The sequence below is a fragment of the Juglans regia genome, chromosome 2 (assembly GCF_001411555.2).
Source record: "Juglans regia cultivar Chandler chromosome 2, Walnut 2.0, whole genome shotgun sequence".
Taxonomy (NCBI): domain Eukaryota; kingdom Viridiplantae; phylum Streptophyta; class Magnoliopsida; order Fagales; family Juglandaceae; genus Juglans; species Juglans regia.
In genome coordinates this window covers 8491432-8511027 of record NC_049902.1, presented here as the reverse complement: position 1 = coordinate 8511027, position 19596 = coordinate 8491432, and the positions used below count along the sequence as shown (strand labels likewise).

The 19596-nt window shown below is 40.1% G+C and overlaps 1 protein-coding gene across 1 annotated transcript; it reads right to left on the bottom strand.

Annotated features, from left to right (window-relative positions):
• Positions 1-6848: 6848 nt before the first annotated feature.
• LOC108994194 (ATP synthase subunit gamma, mitochondrial-like) lies at positions 6849-19596 on the bottom strand. The gene is made up of 10 exons (XM_018969315.2): positions 19454-19596; positions 19208-19308; positions 17349-17392; positions 9674-9826; positions 9033-9146; positions 8822-8949; positions 8265-8387; positions 8059-8178; positions 7423-7544; positions 6849-7182 (listed from the first exon to the last, which is right to left on the bottom strand). The coding sequence occupies exons 2-10, from the start codon at positions 19300-19302 to the stop codon at positions 7113-7115; spliced, it is 969 nt and encodes a 322-aa protein (XP_018824860.2). The 5' UTR covers positions 19303-19308; positions 19454-19596; the 3' UTR covers positions 6849-7112.

Here is a 19596-nt window from a genome sequence, read left to right as displayed (position 1 = left end):
CATATAAATAGCATTTTACATGACTTAAACAGATATGAAAACTAACTCAAAACAAATCCCAACAGACCCACTAAACCGCGGACTCAAAACAGAAACAACAAAACAGGAACAACTTCAACTGAACGGACTAATTCAATAACAGAAATAAACCGGAAACAACGTGGCCCGTGGCTCACGCTACTGGACTGTGACTGCATTACCCAACTAAACACTCAAATAAATACTAAGGCCTTAAGCCCACAATAGGCCCGTAAGACAGAGACCCGGCCCAAGCACCCGTTCAGACACCCAACCCTAAATTAGGGTTCCATCTCTTTCGGATTCATAACATATGCCGCCGCTCAAAAGACCTTGCCCTCAAGGTCTGCAAATCTCCTCTTTAATTCTTCACGATCCATCCACGTTGCGTCATTTTCGTCCATGCCCCTCCATTGAACCAACAACTCCACACCAGCCTTCCGTCCCTTTCTGAAGATTCTTCTGGCGAGTACAACTTCAGGCTCGGGCTCGAGATGCCCTTCGGAGGTAAGTCTTGGTAACTTTGTAGATGGTTGTACTTGCTCTCCCAGTTTCTTTTTAAGACACGAAACATGAAATACCGGAAAAATCTGTGAATCCTTTGGTAAATCTAACCGATATGCCACTTTGCCGATTCTCTGAGTTATGTTGTATGGTCCGTAATATCTCGGAGAAAGTTTGAGGTTCCTCCTCATGGCTACCGACATCTGTCGATAAGGACGGAGTCGAAGGTAAACTTTGTCACCGATCTGGAACTCTCGATCGGTCCTGTGCCTATCTGCATAAAATTTCATTTTTTCTTGTGCTTCCTTCAAATTTTCGCGCACTAATCTGTTTATGAGCTCCCTGCTTTTAAGTTCCTCCTCAACAGCTTGAACCTTTGTTACACCCGATTCATATGGCATCATTCTTGGCGGTGGTTGTCCATAGACCACTTCATATGGAGAAATTTTTGTTGAGGTATGTTCTGAAGTGTTGTATGCATATTCGGCTAGAGGTAGCCATTTTGCCCAGTCACGGGGCCTATCTCCCGAGAAGCTCCTGAGGTAACCTTCCAACCCTTTGTTGACTATTTCTGTTTGGCCATCTGTCTGGGGATGGTAAGCTGAGCTAAGCATTAGCTCTGTGCCACTCATTTTAAAAAGTTCTTTCCAGAACTGACTGGTGAACACCGGATCCCTGTCACTCACAATTGTTAGAGGAAACCCATGTAATTTAAATACAGTTTCAAGAAATACCCTCGCCACTGAGGCTGCTGTGTATGGATGTGATAGGGACATGAAATGAGCATACTTGCTCAATCTGTCTACTACCACCATTATTACAGTTCGTCCTCCTGAAGGTGGCAACCCTTCAATGAAATCCATACTGATATCAACCCAATTCCTTGTAGGAATTGGTAAAGGCTGGAGCAGGCCTGGTGGATGAATATTTTCAACCTTATTTCTCTGGCAAACATCGCATTCTCGAATGAAGTCCCTGACATCCTTTCTTAAACCAGGCCAGAAAAATTCTTTTTTAATTCTTGCATATGTTTTATGCATCCCCGTGTGACCAGCTAATGGGCTGCTGTGGAATTTCTGCAGGATCTCTCGCTGAAAGGCCACCAAATTCCCAAGATGCAACCTGCTTTTATAAAAAAGCAGCCCATCCCGGACTTGGTAAAAGGATTGGTTCTCCAGGGTTCCTTGATGGCAGTTGCAACTGGGAATCCTGTAGGTAAGCTCTCTGTAATTCATCAATCCAATTGGTTTGGAGAAAGCTTATAGCTTGAATATGCGCTGGCTGGTATTGTGTTTGGTTGGTTGGGCTCTGTGCATCTGGTGATTTTTCTGAAGTAGTAGTTAACTGTCTTGGGGTTTCTGGTTTGTTTATAATGGGTAACCTGGATAATGCATCAGCCACTTGGTTGGTTTTCCCACTCTTATATTCCACTGAAAAATCATATCCCAGCAGCTTGGAAACCCATTTCTGCTGTGCGGGGGTCCCCACCCTTTGCTCCAGTAGATATTTCAAAGCTTGTTGATCTGTTCGCACTTTAAAATGCTGTCCCAATAGATAATGTCTCCATTTTCTGATTGCCATGACCAGCGCCAAGAGCTCCTTCTCATAAGTTGATAATGTGAGACTTCTTCCCTTTAAACCTTGGCTGAAATAAGCTAGAGGTTTCCCTTCTTGCATTAATACCGCCCCTAAACCTTCACCTGATGCATCACATTCTACCACAAATTTTTTAGAAAAATCAGGTAAATTTAACACGGGTGGACTTACCATTGCTTCCTTGAGTTTTTCAAAGGCTCCTTGTGCCTTGTCGGTCCATACAAAAGCATTCTTCCTTAAGAGATTAGTCAATGGAGCTGCGATAGCTCCATAGTTTTTCACAAACTTCCGGTAGTATCCTGTAAGACCCAAAAATCCTCGTAAGCCCTTTAAATTTCTGGGCAGTGGCCATTGTTGCATTGCTGATATTTTATGGGGATCAGCTTTGACTCCTTCTTTAGAAATTAGATGACCTAGATATTCCACTTCACTGCAGCCAAACACACACTTAGACTCCTTTGCATAAAGCTGATGGGATCTCAAAGTGTTTGAAACCACTTGCAAATGGTCCACATGATCTTTCAAAGACTTGCTATAAATTAATATATCATCAAAAAACACCAGAACAAACTTTCGTAAATAAGGTTTAAAAATTTCATTCATCAACCCTTGGAAAGTAGATGGTGCATTAGTAAGCCCAAAAGGCATCACCATAAATTCATAGTGTCCCTCATGCGTTCTAAAAGCAGTTTTTTGTATATCCTCCTCATGCATTCTGATTTGATGATAACCGGAACGCAAATCCAGTTTTGAGAAAATTTCAGCTCCATGAAGTTCATCAAGTAATTCATCAATGTTAGGGATTGGATACTTATCTTTTATTGTGTCCTTGTTTAGTGCACGGTAGTCCACACACATCCTCCAACTCCCATCCGCCTTTCGAACCAGTAAAATAGGAGAAGAGTATGGGCTTTGGCTTCCTCTAATAATTCCACTCTTAAGCATCTCTGCCACCAACTTCTCTATCTCTGTTTTTTGATAATATGGGTACCTGTAAGGCCTTACACAAGTCGGTTTTGCTCCTTCTAACAACTCAATTTTATGGTCATGACTCCGGGAAGGAGGCAAGCCATTTGGTTCAGCAAAAACATCTTCAAATTTCTGAATAACCTGTTCTAGCATTGGTTCCTTGTGTTCCCGGATCTTCATCACAGATTCACCTATTAATTGCAACCAGATTCCTTTGATAGAACCTTTCTGTAAATTAGGGACATCTTCCACTACTTCCAAGGCTTCTCTTGGGGGTTGTAAACCCTGTAGCTGCACTTTTTTACCCCTGAAATCAAACTACATAGTGAGGTCAGAAAAATTCCATAAGATTGATCCTAAACCTTGCAACCAATCTACTCCCAACACCACATCACAGCCTCCTAGAGTTAATAAATACAGATTAGCCATAGTCTTTAAATTCTGTAATTGAATAGGAACTGCCCTACAGTGACCTTGGCAAGGAAGGCTATCCCCATTAGCCACTTTAACCGTCAGTTGGCTTCTCCCCACTGATAGTTTGGATTTTCTTGCTACATATGGATCCACAAAGCTGTGCGTGCTCCCTGTGTCAATAAGGATCAGAACTTTCTGTTGGTCAATAAAACCTTCTACCCTCATCGTCTTAGGTGATAATGAACCAGCCATGGCATGTAAGGAAATGCCAAGTAGTTCCCCCATCTCCATATTTCCTTCCTCCATCTCCTTTGTCTCAATAACGGCCAAGTTCCCCTCCTCAACTTCTATTTCTTCTTTTTCACTCAATTCGATCCCTTCCAACAAAAACAACTTGGGTTTATTACATTTGTGACCTATGTGAAATTTCTCATCACAATAGTAACATAATCCCTTCTCCCTTCTTTCTTGCATTTGCATTGGGGTAATTCTTTTTATGGGCATCATTGGCTTTCTGTTTGGGTTGTAAGGAACTTGTGGGATTTTGTTTTCAGGTCTAGTAGTTGGTGCTGGCAATTTGAAAATTGGTGGTGCTGGTGGAATTTTTGGCAGATTATTATGAGTGGGTAGAAATGGGTTTTGGGTTCTGTTTGGGGCTGTCCTGCTTCTTCTAGCTACTTCCTCCTCTTGTAACTTTGCTAACCCAAACGCAGCTGAAATAGTATTGGGTTTAAGCATAGTCACCATAATTTTAAGATCATCCCTTAAACCACTAATAAAGGTACTAATACGAAATTCCTCCGTAAGTCCTTTAATTTTATTTGATAAGATCTCAAACTCAGTTTGGTATTCTTCTACCGTAGAGGTTTGTCTCAGCTTTGTAAAAGCCCCAATTGGATCCTCAAATATTGAGGGTCCAAATCTCACCCTAAGTGCTGAAGTAAACTCCTCCCAATTTCCCAAGGTACCCGAATCCCTTAGCCAGGAAAACCAAGATAAAGCTTTGCCTTCCATGTGAAAGAAGGCAATCTAAATTTTTTGGTCTTCAGGTGTATGGAAATATTCAAAAAACTGTTCAGCCTTAAGAATCCATTCCATAGGTTCTAACCCATCAAATTTAGGAAAATCTAATCTTATAGACCTAGCATGTATTCCTCCAGTTCCTTCAAATAATGGATTATTAAACTGACCTTTAGCATTGGATGTCCCAACTCCCGAGTTCTGATTGGTAATCCGTAGAGCTAATTGGTCATAGCTTGCTGCCAAGTTGTTAAGCTGCTGTAACACTGCTTCTAGCATGCCTTTTTGTTTGGTTTGTTCTTCCCGCAGGTACCCTGCTTCAGTTGAAAGCAAAGATACTGCTTCAGATAATTGAGCTTGGCGTGTACCCTCAGCCATGGTGCAGGAACCTGGCTCTGATACCACTGTTATGTATGGGCCAATAGTTGATGTTTGTAATTCTGGAAATTTGTAGGCTATTCGAGGTGCCTGGCCTCCACTGTTGTAAACACTAAATATCTGGAAAATTCATACCTTCATGCATTGATAACAGCCATATAAATAGCATTTTACATGACTTAAACAGATATGAAAACTAACTCAAAACAAATCCCAACAGACCCACTAAACCGCGGACTCAAAACAGAAACAACAAAACAGGAACAACTTCAACTGAACGGACTAATTCAATAACAGAAATAAACCGGAAACAACGTGGCCCGTGGCTCACGCTACTGGACTGTGACTGCATTACCCAACTAAACACTCAAATAAATACTAAGGCCTTAAGCCCACAATAGGCCCGTAAGACAGAGACCCGGCCCAAGCACCCGTTCAGACACCCAACCCTAAATTAGGGTTCCATCTCTTTCGGATTCATAACAGAAAACGAAAAGAAAAACCCACATTTAATTTGCCCACGGAAAATATAAAAGAAAACCAACATGGGCAATCACAAAAATTCAGAACTACAAAAATCAACAGCTTGATTCCGTTTTTAAATAATCTGTTTTCCAACCATCCAGACACCCATAAACCAAACGACAAAAGGGAAACGCAAAACCCTACCCTTCTATTCCCCCATATCCAAAACGACAAACCCACATAACGTTGAACATGACATAAAAAGTTGCCCCACAAAAATTTTCCTGAGAAAATAAACCAAATGCAAACGTTGAACAATAGCAACACCCATAAACCAAACGACAAACCCACTAACCTTGATTCTGAGTTGCGATGGAGAGAGTGAGATCTGAGAGTGAGATCTGCGATGGAGAGAGTTGCGATGGAGAGAGTGGGCTTGCGAGGAGGAGAGCGGCTGCGAGGGAGAGAATGTCTAGCGGGTTTTCCGTGATATTAGATGCAATCGGGTAAACGGGTATTACCCGTTTAAAAACGAATCGGGTAACGGGTATTCTGTTTCCGATTTAAAATAACAGCGGGTCGGGTAATTCGGGTCGGGTCGGGTATTCGGTCTTTTTGTTCACCCCTAACTCAAATAGCCTGATCAGAAATGTAGCATAAGTAAGGTCCATTTAGTGTTTATCTTTATTAGATAGGTACTCTCTCTTTTTCTTGAATAAGTGGGATACAAATGCATTATTACCCTGTTCATTAATAAAAAATTAATTTTTTTCATGTTAGTTCTATATTTTATTCGTTTTTTTCCAAGCGATTATGCGACGTTTACATAATTCACAATTATAAATATCTTTTCTTTTTTTAAAAAAAAGAAAAAATTCAGAGTGGAAGCAATATTAGGGAATATGTGATACGCAAGCTTTGTGTCACAAATCCCCACAGATTGACAAAGAAAGCTCCCAAGATAGAGGAAATGAACCTCGGTTACCGAAACAGGAGTGACTTTATTTTATTTTATTTTTATTTTTATTTTTATTTTACCTTATTTTTATTTTTATTTTTTACAGAAAAAAGCCTATTGGCGGAGGATTGAAGGATAACTGATTTGTTGCTCAGCAACTGAGATTTTTCTTCTGGTAGCCCTAACTATAGAAAATGTGGATTTGCTTGGATAGGGGTTTTCTACTGTAGTCAATCAGTATCAGCAAGAGTCGGAGAGATAATACACCAAAACCTCTACTAGATTTGTATCCGAAGTAGCACCCATTCCGCCAACAAGAACGTCGTGTATATATATATATATATATATATATATATATATATATATATATAAATTCACATGAATAAGTACTAGATACTGTGAGTATAGACACGTGATACTCACATCTATGCCAAATAAGATTGATGCTTACATAATTAATTTTAATTACAGAGAAACATAAGAGGATATACGATGAAATTAGAGAGAAATATCCGAACCAAAGTCATTGAAGAGAAAATTTAGGGCACATAATTAAAAACGAGCAGAATCACAATTCAATTAAAAGTTTAAAACCATCAAAAAATATGATTTAACACTCCGAGTAAGGAGATTAACCCTGGGTAATTATTGGAGTAGCTTGACACCCCCACCACCCCCCTCAAAAAAAAAAAAAAAACTCTCAGAAACTAGCACCATGAAGTTCAAGGAAAGCCCCCACTTCCATGTTATTTCATCACCGTCTGATAAATTACAAGTAGGGTTTCTGCAATTAGCCCTGAAGGGCTGATGCTCCAGATATAATCTCAATCAATTCGGTGGTAATAGATGCTTGCCGAGTTCTGTCGCAAACAATACGAAAACAACAGAAATTAGAAATGACAACAAATAGAAAAGATGACTTTCACACTCTACAATGTACTAGAATCAGAGGTAACAATTCAATTAACTAGCATGACCAATTAATTTTCTTTCTCCCAAACTCATGCCTTGTGTGTATGGGGTGGGGGAGAGAGAGAGTGGTGTGTGGATGTTGTGCATGTATGTATGTGCGTGTGCTTTTGTGTGGGTGAGTGAGAGACCTGTTGTAAGTGAGGGTGAGTCGATCAAGCATGTCGCCTGCATTTCTGCTTGAGCTATCCATAGCAGACATCCTTGCTCCTTGCTCACTGCACGCATTCTCCATCACCGCATTGAACAAGACCTGTTGGGTAACATTGAAAATTTTCTCAGCAAATCAATTGGGATCATTACCAGAATGAAAGGCACTACACATTTTAGATATTGATATTTTGACTTAGTAGTTGCATGGCACTGCTGCTTGGCAACTCAAACATCCATAGAGAAAAGGTGAAAACTAAACTTTTCCAGCAACATCTACCACGTGCCAAATTTATTGCATAGCACTGTAGCCCATGAAGTGTTTAAATTCAAAGACACATTACAATTATTTTAAAAAGTGGACCTTAGAGCAAGATTCAGTACGAATAGCCTGGGCACTTCCGCTCAGAAAATTAGCAAAATATCAGATACCAACTGAGACTTGGTCGATGTCGCCAACTCCTAGGCATGCTCTATAAACTAGATATTAAACTTCTATACATCAATTGTTAAGATTCAAAATTTACATAGTTTTGTTGCTACATAGAACAGTAAATCCTGTCCCCACTACTGCTCAAAGTTCAAACATAGAAATATATTAGCTAAGAATAGCTTACACAAGAGAATTGGAACTCCCCAAGATTCTGGAGTACTTCTGACTTTGTTTCACCACCTTCAATCTCATAAGAGTCTAGTTCACCAAGCTTTCCCCCAGATTCAGCCTCTTTCTCCACGGCCTAGCATCAACAACATTTGGAAACCAAAATCAGAACAAGGAAACGGACCTAACACAGATAACAAGTTAGCGAAACATTCCCATCACCTCAGGAGATAAAACAGTTGCCACAGTGGGAAGAAATGAGACAACTGACTGGAACTTGTTGAAGACAATCCTCAAGGCATCATATTCAACATTCTTTAAAATGTCATCTGCCAGAACAGAGACCTGAAAGGACAACAATTTGAATGGAACAAGAGGAAAAGTCATTCTCCTTGTGAAATTATACAGACTTGTAAATTTAATATGCCAACAAGTTTATTTCAAATAAGTTAAAGACAAAAAAGATCAACAAAGGGGGACCTTATTCCACTTAAAAACTCAAATTTATCGGCCTTTTAAGGAATGCCTCGAGAAGAAATGGAAATCTAGCGTGCAAATTTAAAACCGAAATTCAGAAAACCTCGGCATGTAAGATCTAAAGTCAGAAAAACCTTCTTAACCATACTATTAGCATTCAATACTTAATTTTATTTGGAGATAACTTCAAGCTTCAACATAATAACAACAATAAGATAAGCCTTCTAAAATCCCATGCACATATATGTAACAATGAAAAATACTTTTGTAATAAATGGTGGCGGGAAAGAACAGATATTAACCTGCGTATAATTCAAAGGATTCTTTTGCAACTCAGTTATGGATAACTCGATATCCTTCTTTGAGTCACGTACCAATTGAGCCTTTGCTTTTTCTCCCAAAACAACGTATTTTGTTTCTTTCTCGGGGCCTGCAGCAGTAGAGATATATTTGCTTTCAGATAGTAACCAATCTATGACAATAACACATAAGGAATTCCCTCCTAACAAATACCAGCAGTCAACTTCTTCAAAGCCTTGCTTGTCTTGACTGATGTAGAGTTGATTCCACCACAAAGACCTTTGTCTGAAGAAACGGTAACAATGACATTCTTCTTCACATCAACACCTAGTATTGCAACAAAACGTAGCACAATTAGGGAAATTGATACACCTCTCAGAAGGGGAAAAAACAAAGAATAAAAAGAGAAGCAATAAGATAAGCCTTCTTAATTTCAAGCATATAAACCGTACATCTATAAAGTATACTTTTTTGTTCAGTTATAAGTATAATTTTAACTGAACATCAGTGGAAAAATTATTTTTAGTCCTCTCTTGTTAACTTGAATGGGATAAATGCAAAGGATCTCCTTTTGATCCATCTTTTAAGCACTTCCACCGAAAATTTTACACTAGTTTCAAACACAACAAAAAAAGGATAAGCGGGTGCCTTCTCACAAAGATTTTTGGAGAAAGTTTTGGCACAAATACGAAGAGATCCACTCTGTGCATCCTTTCCTTTCAATAAGTTATGACATTAAAACATTTCAAAAAGATATTTGCACATATTGCTTGAATGGAGCTTATTTCGTTCAAAGTAACATTTGATGAAAAAGAAAAGAGTATTTGAACAGCACAGATAAAAAATGAACATACTGGCAGTGTCGCCAAGAAGGGCAGTAAATGGCTGCCACAGGCCACGTGAGTTTTCAGCTTTAACTTGAATTGCTCTAAGCTTCGAGGCTGCAACCATTTTCATTGCCTTTGTAATTTTCTGGATATTCTTCACACTCTTCATCCGGTTTCTGACTATATATAAAAAAACAACAGCATTATCAACATTCTATATCCGACCATATATAACATCCAGACTGAAATAATATGAGCCTTATAAGTTTGGACCACTGGCCCAATTCTGTTACAGCTAGAAGGAAGATTATTTTATTGGGCCATTAGCCCATACATATTATTTGAGGATCTAGTATTGAGGAGATAGGATTGGATATGATATTATGGACCTATATTCAAAATGAAGTACCCACCTGTGGGCAGCCCAAGTGGTTAAGGCGAACTTGTGTGCATGAGCTCCATGTCATAGGTTCAATTCCCCCTGGGATCAAACTCCGATTTAAGTGGGAGGCCATGGGGTGGGTTGTTGTGCTAGTCTCCCTGGGGGTTTAGGTTCCATGGGTGAGTCCTAAGGGCTCTGCTGTGGCATGGTTTCCCCCATCTTAAAAAAATATATTCAAAATGGAGTAGGTTCGGCCCATTTTACTACTGTTCACAGATTTTTCATCTCATCTCAACATCCAAACGGGGCCTTAGTTTCAATGTTATCTTATTATATGCTTTACATGCATCATGATATGGTCTTCATTTATGATTACGATAAGTTATGTCATTATGTGTTCTACATGCATCATGATAAAAAATAAAAAAAAAAGGGATCAAATGCAAGTTATGAAAGAAGCTTTAAGAATGGCCATAACATGGTACCAATGAAGTTATGGGTAGCTATGCAAACCACGGACCTAAGCATGGTCCACCATAGTATGTTAAGCTAAGCGGTTCCCCTTGTGGCCACAAGAAGTGGAACCAGTGAACAACTTTGTACACAGGGGTTAAGGTGTGTTGGACATTAAAGAGATGGAAAGATAAGTTTAATGAGTCATGCATGGTACATGTTACATGTTTATATTAGTATAACTATAAGTATTAGGTATGCACGCTTTCAAGAAAATCCTATGTTTACTGTATGATTAACTACTTATTGAGTATTTGACTCGTTTTTGTTTTGTTTTTTTTATGTTTTTAATATGTCCAGGTAAAGAAGATAGTGTTAACTAGTTTTAGACTGTTCTCTCGCCTAAAATATTTTCTCTCCGTACACATGCATATTTTCTTCTTCTCGTTGCATCCTATAAAGTTTCTCCTCATTAATGTTGATGCGTTAACTGATTCTTAGCATTACAGTGGTTAAGATGGGTTATCCTATAGAGGTGGTGATTGAATCCAAGTGTTTTTCTCTGTCAAAAGTCGGTGGTGGATTATTGCGAGTTTCCGAGAGAATCTGGAAGGCAGAACACGCAGTGTTTGGGACCATCTTCAACGCAATGGCTTGGGAAGGTGTTAGAGGAAAGCTTAAGAAGGGGGAAGAAGGAGGTGTATTTGGCAACTAGAGAAGGTTTTTGCAGCCTTATTGCTCAACGTTGCAAAAATCGTAGAGGGAGATACCTCGAAGTCTCTGAGTACAACCAGGGGGGGAGGAGGAATGTCCTGTGCATTCCAGAAGGAGAGAAGGGTTGGGGTTGGAGGAAATTGCGGGAGGTGTTGTTGGAAAGAGGTAAGGAGTTCCCTAACGTGGGTGTTTTGACTGGTGGAGGTCAGTCAAAGTATGGGAAAGGGAGGAATGTCCTGTGCATTCCAGAAGGAGAGAAGGGTTGGGGTTGGAGGAAATTGCGGGAGGTGTTGTTGGAAAGAGGTAAGGAGTTCCCTAACGTGGGTGTTTTGACTGGTGGAGGTCAATCAAAGTATGGGAAAGGGGCGGTGGGGCACCATTCTCGGTCGTATAAGGAGGCTCTCTCGCAGACGCTGCTGAACGTAGGGAGGGAACAGGATGGAGGTGCGAAACGCTCTGACAGGGGACAAAGGTTTTGGCGTCGAGAAGCACCGTCAAATCCGTGCGCTGCGTCGAGCCATCCCCATGGCAGGAAATCCGCGGCATGTCAAGAGGCGTGCGAGGTACGAAGGCTGTTGATGGAGATGTAGGGTCAGCTACGGTTTCTGCAAAGGGGTATGGCTGAGATTGTGGAGTTTGTTGGTCTATTTAAGGAAAGTGAAGATACGGGTGTTCTTAAAAGGGATAAGGGGCGGGTTGATGCAAAAAGATATGGGGGATGCACTAGGCTGATGCAGAAAGATAAGGGGCAGGCTGATGCACTGGGTAGAGTTAAAAGGAATATGGGGGATGGGACAAGTAAAGCCCAAAAAGAGGCCCAGAAGAAAGTTAAAAAAGGAAAGGGGCGGGCCGTCTGGCATAAGGTTGGTGGGCCTTCTCGGCCCAAGATGCAGAGGAGTCCACGTCCTTCAGAAGGGGTTGGGCCGTCTCAACCTAGGGCCCATTGGGCATGGGTCCAAAACTCAACCCAGTGGAGACCCAACCCAGCGAAGATCAGCTGTTCAACCCAGCGGCGAGAACCCTAGCCCAAGTTTTACAACTGAGCTGCACAGCCTCGACTTCGTGCCGGAGAGCCCACCGCCGGTGGTGGTTGCACAGATAGCGCCGATAGAGGTGGAGGAGGCCACCGATGTGACAACGCCGGCAAACTGTGCGCAAAAGGCGTTGGTGGAGTTTGATTCGTGCTTTTCTCTGTCGAATGAGACTCGGATTTCACCGATATGCGGTGGAGGAGTGGGTTTGGCTCCAGCGGAAGTTTCTGTCAAACCTTTTGATGGTTTTGTGCTGGATGAGGGGGATGAAGAGTCGGATGACCTCATGCACTCGGTGGAGGACAAATTATTCCTCCCCGAGACTTGCGATCAGATGGGTTTGGAGGAGTTTACTGTGGGGGAAGAGTTCCAGAACTTCCAGAGTTAACAGGATGGGAAATCCTATCCCATTGAATTACTGTTTTCCAGACCAAGCTTCAAATTGGGTAATTCATAAGGTGAAAGAGATCCAACATTTTGTAGGGATTGAGTGTGAGGGGTATGAAGAGCAATTCATTGCCTTGTTAACTGCTATGGAAGCTGGATACAAACAAAAAAGGAAGGGGGATTTGAAGAATAATCGGGAGCTTAAAAAGTTGATGTGGTCGATGAATTCGGAGGGTAGCTCTAGTAGGAGTAGGGTAGAAAGGAAGGGGCCGGCTGTTCATCAATGAAACCAAAGATTGTGTCTTGGAATGTCCGTGGTCTTAACGAGATAGAGAAGCGTCTTCGGATCCGGCACATGCTTCGTGAGTAGAAAGCAGACATTGTATGTTTACAAGAGACAAAGTTAAAGTTGATCAATAGGAAGATTGTGAGGAGTATATGGAGCAGTAATTATGTAGATGGGGTGTATTTGGCCTCTTCAGGGGCATCGGGAGGAGTTGGAGTGATGTGGAATAGGAGGGTGGTGGAGAAAGTGGAGGACTATATAGGGAGATATTTGGTACCGTGCTCTTTTAAATGTGTGTCAGACGATTTCTTGTAGGCATTTGCAGGTGTTTAAAGGCCAAATTTAGATGTGGATAGAAGATTATTGTGGGATGAGCTAGCAGGGGTTCATTGTTGGTGGGAGCTTCTTTGGTGTATTGGAGGTGATTTTAATGTTGCTAGATTCCAAAGTGAAAGCTTCGGAAATAGAAGATTGAGGCCAGCAAGCTTGGAGTTCTCAGAGTGTATCTTTGACTTGAACTTGATAGACTTACCACTTGCAGGGGGCCATGCCACTTGGTCGAATAACCAAACCTGGACTCATTTAGATCGTTTCTTAATTTCACCTGAGTGGGAAAGTCATTTTCCGAACATATGGCAAAAGCATTTGGTACATTTAGCTTCGGATCATTGGCTTATCTTGCTTGATTGTGGAGGCATTCAGAGTGATAGAAGGTATTTTAAGTTCGAGAATATGTGGTTGAAATCAGAAAGCTTTGTGGAGAGGGTCAAACGATGGAGGATTTCGTATCGTTTCGAGGGTACACCTAGCTTCATTTTTGCTAATAAATTGAAAGCCTTAAAAAGAGACCTAAATGAATGGAATAAACAGTCTTTCGGTAATGTTGAGGAGAACAAAAATACAAAGTGGATGGAAATACAGGATTTAGAAAGAATACAAGAGGGTAGGCTTCTCTCTGAGGAAGAGCAAGCACAGAAAACCTTGTTGGTCGCAGATCTTGAGAGGATAATTTTGCAAAAGGAAATGTTTTGACGCCAGAAGTCAAGAGCACTATGGTTAAAGTAAGGGGATTGAAGCATGAGGTTTTTCCATAGTATTGCAAACTCTCATAGAAGAAATAATAACATTGAGGTGTTGAAAATTGAAGGGATGGAGTGCAGAGAATAAGAGGTTATTAAAGATCATGTGGTTGATTTCTTTGAGAAGATCCTTACTGAGCAGGCGGGGTGGAGGCCTACTCTTGATGGGCTGGTTTTTAACATTATTGAACCAGGGGATGTTGCTAGGATGGAGAGGGATTTCGAGGAGGAAGAGGTATTTGATGTTGTAAGGAAAATGGTAAAAGATAAGGCTCCTAGACCTGATGGTTTCTCTATGGACTTTTTCTAAGAATGTTGGGAAGTGATTAAAAAAGATCTCTTAAAGGTGTTTCAAGAGTTGTTCTCGGTTGGGAAATTTGAGAAAAGCCTTAACACCACTTTCCTTGCCTTAATACCAAAAAAGGTTAGGGCTATTGAGATCATAGACTTTCAGCCTATTAGCTTAGTGAATGGAGTGTACAAGATTATTTCAAAAGTGCTTGATAATCGCTTAAGTGAAGTTTTGGGAAAGATTGTGACTAAGCCTCAAAATGTTTTTGTTAAGGGTAGACAGATTCTTGATGCGGTTCTAATTGCCAATAAATGTTTGGATAGTAGACTGAAGGCTAGCACCTTAAGAATTATGTGTAAGTTGGATATGGAAAAAGCGTATGACTATGTTAATTGGGATTTCCTTCTATATCTATTGGGTAGGTGTGGTTTCGGTGAAAGGTGGAGGTCTTGGATTAGATGGTGTATATCTACGATAAGGTTCTTTGTGTTGATCAATGGCAGCCCAAAGGGTTTTTTCCAAAGTACTCGTGGTTTGAGACAAGGGGATCCATTATCTCCTCTACTCTTTGTTATTGTTATGGAGGTACTAAGCAGGATGATCTCAGCGTTGGTGGCTAATGGTTTTGTTAGTGGTTTCCAGATTAGTTCTCCGAGCCGGGGTATTACTACTATTTCTCACTTGCTGTTTGCACACGATACGCTTATTATGTGTGAAGCGGATCAAGACCAGTTACGGGCTGTGAAGGCATGTTTACTTTGTTTTGAAGCAGTGTCTGGTTTAAAAGTGAACTACAATAAATCCAAATTAATGCCAATTGGAGAGGTTCAGAATATTAGGGAGTTAGCTGACACACTGGGTTGCAAGATAGCGTCTCTTCCTATGACATACCTGAGATTACCGTTGGGAATAGCTTCGAGGGCGTGCTCGATTTGGGACACAGTGATTGAAAAAATAGAGAGGAGACTGGCAGGGTGAAAGAGAATGTACTTGTCGAAAGGGGGCCGGATTACATTGATCAAAAGTACTCTTTCTAATCTACCCACTTATTTATTATCCTCATTCCCTATACTGGCAAGTGTAGTGGGTCATCTTGAGAAGTTACAAAGAGATTTTCTTTGGGGTGGCTTAGTAGAAGAGTTTACATTGTCAAGTGGGAGATGGTGTGCCGTCCTATTTTTTTGATAAGTAATAAGTTATTTTATTGATATGAAAGAGGCATAGCCCAGGTACACTAGAAATATACATGTGAATACACCAATTAGTGACTCGAAACAGTTACAAGGAAATCATGAAAACTAAGACCATTCAAATCAAGAGCAATGGCCCACACAAACAAGGTCTTCCAGAAAAAGTTCCTAAACTCTTCCAAAGAGCGTTCATGATCCTCAAAAAGTCTCTCATTACGTTCGTTCCAAATACACCAGAAAATACATATAGGAACCATCTTCCACACTGCTGCAATTTGTGCTGTTCCTGAGATCCCATTCCAGCTTGCTAACAAGTCAACCACCCTACCCGGCATCCCCCATGCTAATCCCATTCTACTGAAAAAATTAGTCCATATATCTCGAGCAAACTCACAATGAAGAAGTAAATGGTCCACCGTTTCCCCACTTTTTCTGCACAAACAACCGTCCTATTTCTAGTGGCGGTTTGGGTATTAGAAACTTACGGTTGTTTAATCGAGCGTTACTTGGCAAATGGCTATGGCAATATATCAAGGAACCAGAAGCCTTATGGAAAACTGTGATTGAGAATAAATATGGTGGTTTAGGGGAGAGTTGGTGTACTAGAGAAGTTAGAAGGGCTCGTGGAATGGGGCTATGGAAGCATATTAGAAAAGGGTGGGAGGTCTTTCATCATCACACTAGATTTCAGTTGGGTACGAGCTCCAGGATCAAATTTTGGAAGATGCATGGTGTGGCAACCATGCTCTCCAAGATCTGTTTCCTATGCTTTTCCTGATAGCAAGTGCCAAAGATGCCACAGTGGCGTAGGTTATGGGAATCTCAGGAGGGAGTATTCACTGGAATATCAATTTCAACCGGGCGGCACAGGATTGGGAAATGGAAAGTTTTGTAGATTTTTATAATCTCGTGTATTCTGGTCGTCCAAACATCCAGCATGAAGATGGTCTGTGGTGGATTCCTATAGGGAGAGGGGTATTCATTGTTCGTTCCTTTTATAAAGTCCTTACACAAGTATCGGAGATACAATTTCCCTGGAGAAGACTCTGGCGACACAAGGCTCCTCCTAAAACTTCTTTCTTCATGTGGACATCATCATTAGACAAGATCCTTACTACAGAGAATTTGAGAAAGAGGAGGATAATTATTGCAGACTGGTGTTGTATGTGTAAAAGAAGGGGTGAGTCGATGAACCATTTACTTTTACATTGTGAGGTAGCGAGGACTCTCTAGAATGAGGTGTTTAAAAGGATGGAACTAGCATGGGTTATGCTGGAATCCGTGGTGGATATATTGGCGGGTTGGACCTCTATTCGAGGTGTGCATCAGATTTAAATGATTTGGAAGATGATCCCTATTTGTATTAGGTGGTGCTTGTGGCAGGAGCATAATGAGAGGACGTTTGAAGACAAAGAGAGATCTATGGCGAAGCTAAAAGTTTTTAGTTTTAGAACTCTTTGTACTTTGACCATTGCTATAGATTTTAATGGCATGGACTTTCATGATTTATTAATTGGCAGTTGTTGCCCATTCTTGGATTAATAATACTTTTTTTACTTATAAAAAAAAAAAAGATAGTGTTGACAAGATGACGGCCAGGCATAGATCATGTGTCAAGGGAGTTCAAACTTAGTTAACAAGTGTCTTTATTTTTTCATTAAGAGATCAGTTTTAAATTTTCATGCTATAAGATTATATTTTTGTTATTTTTTGGGAATTTCTTCCATAAATTAGGTACTTTTATTATGTTGGGCCTCTTTACCAAGCACAATTACGAAAGTACATAACACTCCAAACGTACAGGAATGGGGTGTTACACTATAATGCAACAAAATGCAACTCTATAACAGTAAAGAAAGGCAGATACTGCATGATGAGTGCTTCTTACCAATTTGAGTTGAAATTGAGCGCAATCCTAGGGGGGCTTGCTCCCTGCCCACCCAAACCACTTGATTTAGTACTTCCAAAGGAAAAAGGAATAGAAATAATTTGAAGAAAAATAATTTGGAGCAGTACGAGCATTGGCATTGACTTCAGCTTCATCAAAGCCATATTCAAAATTTGATGAAAAGTACATGTTTTCCATAATTCCAAAACCTCCCTATCCATAACCCCACATTAGATTAGTCATTAGATTCATCAAAATAATAATATAATATTTTTTTTTAATAATAATATTTTAAAAAAAATTCATATTTTGCAATTACACTATCCAAAGAAAGCCCAACGATTAATAATCAAAGATTAAACGGAAGGCATCCCAGATAGCATCGACAACTTTTTTGCTAGCCTAGAATTAGATGGGAGTATCGGCTTTTTTAGATAATAATATTATATTATATTATTATAACAAATAAAAATTACTGTATCTATAACCCTATAGTATTAACGCTATACGAATTTAATTGGGTTATTATTTAAAGAACAAACTATTATATTACTGTACACCGTTTACGCAGGAAAGAAGCTAGTTTTAGTTTTTATTATAAAATACTACTTTTGATGATGAACAAATTTGAAGATATACTTAAAATTACTGTAGCTCAAAGTTCAAACTTTTGCATTTTGATGAAGCCAATGTAGATTATTTTATTTACATTTCTTCAAATTTTGAAGAGGCATTGGCTTCACCAGAAGCCAATGCCAATACTCTTAAGACAATGAAAATAACAACAATTATTCTTTGGATAAAAACTTTCAAAACCTTGATATGTTTATTCTCCAGTTTCAATGAAATTCCATGTTTTCCTAAAATTTACCAAAATTGGGAGTTTCTCTAAACAGAAATCTTGAGTTTGCGAAAGCTTCACTTTGAAGACACAATTGATTATTAGGGGAAGGGCTCAAGCTACAATTTGATGCTACTGAGTAGAGGCTTCTTTTCTAATTGCAAAACAACAAAAGAAAGGAGATAATTTAATTTTTTTGTTCTTTTCCTTCAAAACCCAGAGAATTGACTAACAAGGTTAAAACTTGGTGGTTTACCACTGTGCAAGGACAGCATCTGCGAGCAAAAAACCTCAGATCATACACACTTTGGCATCAAGATTAAAAAATTGGATTGTGACAGGACACAAATTTGATTATGTTGAACTCTATGGTTCCTATTGGTTAGTTCAAGAACACTAGAATGTGAAAAAAATAGCATTTCTGAGAAATGTAGTCGTCTGGCAATTTTTCGATAGTGTTTAAGGCATGCCCCTCCCCCCACCCCCACCAAAATTGGGAAAAAGTAACAAATATAAGACCATTGAAAACAGAATTTTAAAAACTGAAGCTTTTGTTTTTGATAACTGAAGCTGAAAGAGTGTTTTGTGTAAACATGGAAATTCCTTTAAAAAATCAACCTCGACCAAAAGAAAGTAAATAAAGCTGATTCAAAAGAAAGGAAGACGGTGAAACCCCAACTTAAGTAGTATACAGCAAAGACCCCACAACCCAACGTATATTATGTACATCTATTGCTCAATGCAACCCAAAAACCCCTATCTTTTGCTTGGTTGCAAGGAATCAAGGAATCTATCAGGTCTTTCAGTAATTTAGGAACCGAGAGAGCAACAGCTAAAGCAAGTTATTCTCCTTAACATTTCATATCTCGATACCAGACTTATCAAAAAAAAATATATCTCGATACCATTTTTTCCCACGTCTTTCTCAGCAACCAAACGGAAAATAAAACAATAAGAATCTGAGTCTAAAGGCATGATATCACACACACAGACAGAGATGAGCATGTTTTGATCGTACTGAGAGATGAGAGAGGATCGGACAGCAGTGATTGATTGGGGGGAGATCAGCGGCGCGAGACGCCTCCCCTCTCGTCTGAGCGCAGCCATGGCCATTTGGTCCTGATTCAGAAACAGAAACCATAGAAGTGAAATGAAACAACATTGAAATGATTCAAAAACCAACATGTGTGTCGGCTTTATAGCCTGTAAGAAACTAGAAAACGAAAGAAAACGGTAGTTAAAACAAGAGGGGAAACGAACATACAAAGAGATCAAGACAGAGCGATTAGCGGCGGGGGAAGGAGGCGACGCAGGGCAATGGGGTTCCCGGGTTGGACTTGGAGTTAGAGAACCGAGTCTGAGAAAGGGGCTAGAGCATATGTGCTGCGATGATGCCGATGCGATCAG